The sequence below is a fragment of the Myotis myotis genome, unplaced genomic scaffold (assembly GCF_014108235.1).
Source record: "Myotis myotis isolate mMyoMyo1 unplaced genomic scaffold, mMyoMyo1.p scaffold_m19_p_2, whole genome shotgun sequence".
NCBI lineage: Eukaryota > Metazoa > Chordata > Mammalia > Chiroptera > Vespertilionidae > Myotis > Myotis myotis.
In genome coordinates, this window is record NW_023416324.1 from 60,179,694 (window position 1) to 60,181,564 (window position 1,871).

A 1,871-nucleotide genomic window follows, 5' to 3' on the forward strand; every position below is an offset into this window, starting at 1 on the left:
CTGTATAACAATTCCAAAATCCAAAAATCTCTGAAAACAGATGCTGTTTTATGATTCATTTAGTAAAAAAAAATGTGACCTGAATTGATATGAGGCGATTTATAGTCTTTACTTATGTCAGTGTGAATTTTGTGTTTTTTATTACAGATATAGTCATATATTTGATAATGAGATGCCACCCCAACCCCCACTAAGGGTGCTATAATGTACATGAACTGTTTACCAGTACTTCTCTAAAGTCTTAAAAATTATGAAATATGAAATACATATGACCCCAGTTAACTAAGGACTGTGGACCTGTGCATCATAAGGCCTGATATGTGTCGGCCTCAGTCTCAGCTCAGCCATTCATGTGCTATGTGACTTTGAACAAGTGACTTGCTGGCTCTATGGTTTGGTTTCCTTTTTAGTAAGGTGAGAATACTTAGTAAATTCAAATATTAAGTGAGGTTATGCACAGTGTTCATCACAGGCCTAGGAAATGGCAAACATCTAAGAATGTTAATGTTTATTATCTTACTTTATCTAAAAGGGCACATACCTCACTTTTCTCTGATTCATAGTCACCAAGGAGTCAGTCACCTGCCCATCAGCTTGCTACCTGGCCCTCCATTGCCAGGAAAGTGGAACCTTGGATAATGAACATGAGTCTCTGTGTTTTGTTTTAATTTTTACTGAATTTATTGGGGTGATACTGGTTAATAAAATTATGTAGTTTTCAGGTATACAATTCTATAATACATCATCTGTATATTGTATCGTGTGTTCACTTCTCCTTCTGTCACTATTTATCCCCCCTTTACCCTCTGCCACCTCCCTCCACCCACAATAACTTCATGTTCTTTTTTTTATTTTTTTTTATTTTTATTTATTTATTTATTTTTTAATGGTGTAAAACTTTATTGAGAGAACTTTAACAGTGAAGTATCCAACATAAGAATAATCTGTGTGTCTTCAGATCATCTTCCTTTAAATGGCTGGTTTTCCTTCCCCTGTTTCTGGCATTTCAATGGGCTCTGGATTTGCACAAGCATACCCAATGACTTCAGGATCATCTCCACCCTCAACCCCAGTCACTGGTTTCTCCAGTTCTTGAACATCAGCTTCAAGGTCAGCTCCTTGAACCTCAGGTGCTCCTGCATCTGCGTGCTCTTCATCAGGTGCAATATCCTGACTCTCAGTGGGTGGCTCCTCTTGTTGAGGTTGCTCATCCCTGGGCTCCTGGTCAACCACGGCTGCAACTGGCTGGTCTGATTCTTCATCTTCCACCAGTATTGAACTCCAATCGAGCCTGGGTGTTGTATGCCGACTCATTTCACACAGTTGAGTCTCAGGTAACGAGAAAGAATTGAAAGGAAGGAACGCAGCGACCTTTCGCCTGCTCTTCTCCCGGAACTCGGACTGCAAAGCACCATGTTCTTTTTTTTAATCTTTAAATTCTTTATTAGTTAAGGAATTACAAATGTGTCCTCATTCTCCCCCATTAACCCACTCCTCCCCCACCCCCTCATGCTCTCATCCCCCTGTTGTCCATGTCCATTGATTTGGCTTATATGCATGCATACAAGTCCTTTGGTTGATCTCTTCCCCTTATCCCCACCCTCCCCTACTTTCCCTCTGGGGATTAATAGTCTGATTGCTGTTTCTCTGTCTTTGGATCTGTCCCTGTTCATCAGTCTATGTTGTCCTCTATATTCCACAAATGAGTGAGATCACATGGTATTTATCTTTCTCTGACTGGCTTATTTCACTTAGCATAATGCTCTCCAGTCCCATCCAAGCTGTTGCAAAAGGCAAGAGTTCCTTTTTTACCGCAGCGTAGTATTCCATTGTGTAGATGTACCACAGTTTTTTAATCCACTAATCTGCTG

General features: G+C 40.3%; 1 protein-coding gene across 1 annotated transcript; it reads right to left on the reverse strand.

The window, feature by feature from the left end:
• Positions 1-969: 969 nt before the first annotated feature.
• On the reverse strand, positions 970-1,314 carry LOC118675536 (P antigen family member 3-like). Its single transcript, XM_036348458.1, has one exon. It carries the CDS (start codon positions 1,312-1,314, stop codon positions 970-972), a length of 345 nt encoding a protein of 114 aa, XP_036204351.1.
• Positions 1,315-1,871: the final 557 nt, after the last annotated feature.

Coding starts and splice junctions, on each gene's coding strand:
- LOC118675536 (XM_036348458.1), bottom strand. CDS start 1,314: ATGAGTCGGCATACAACACCCAGGCTCGATTGGAGTTCAATACTGGTG.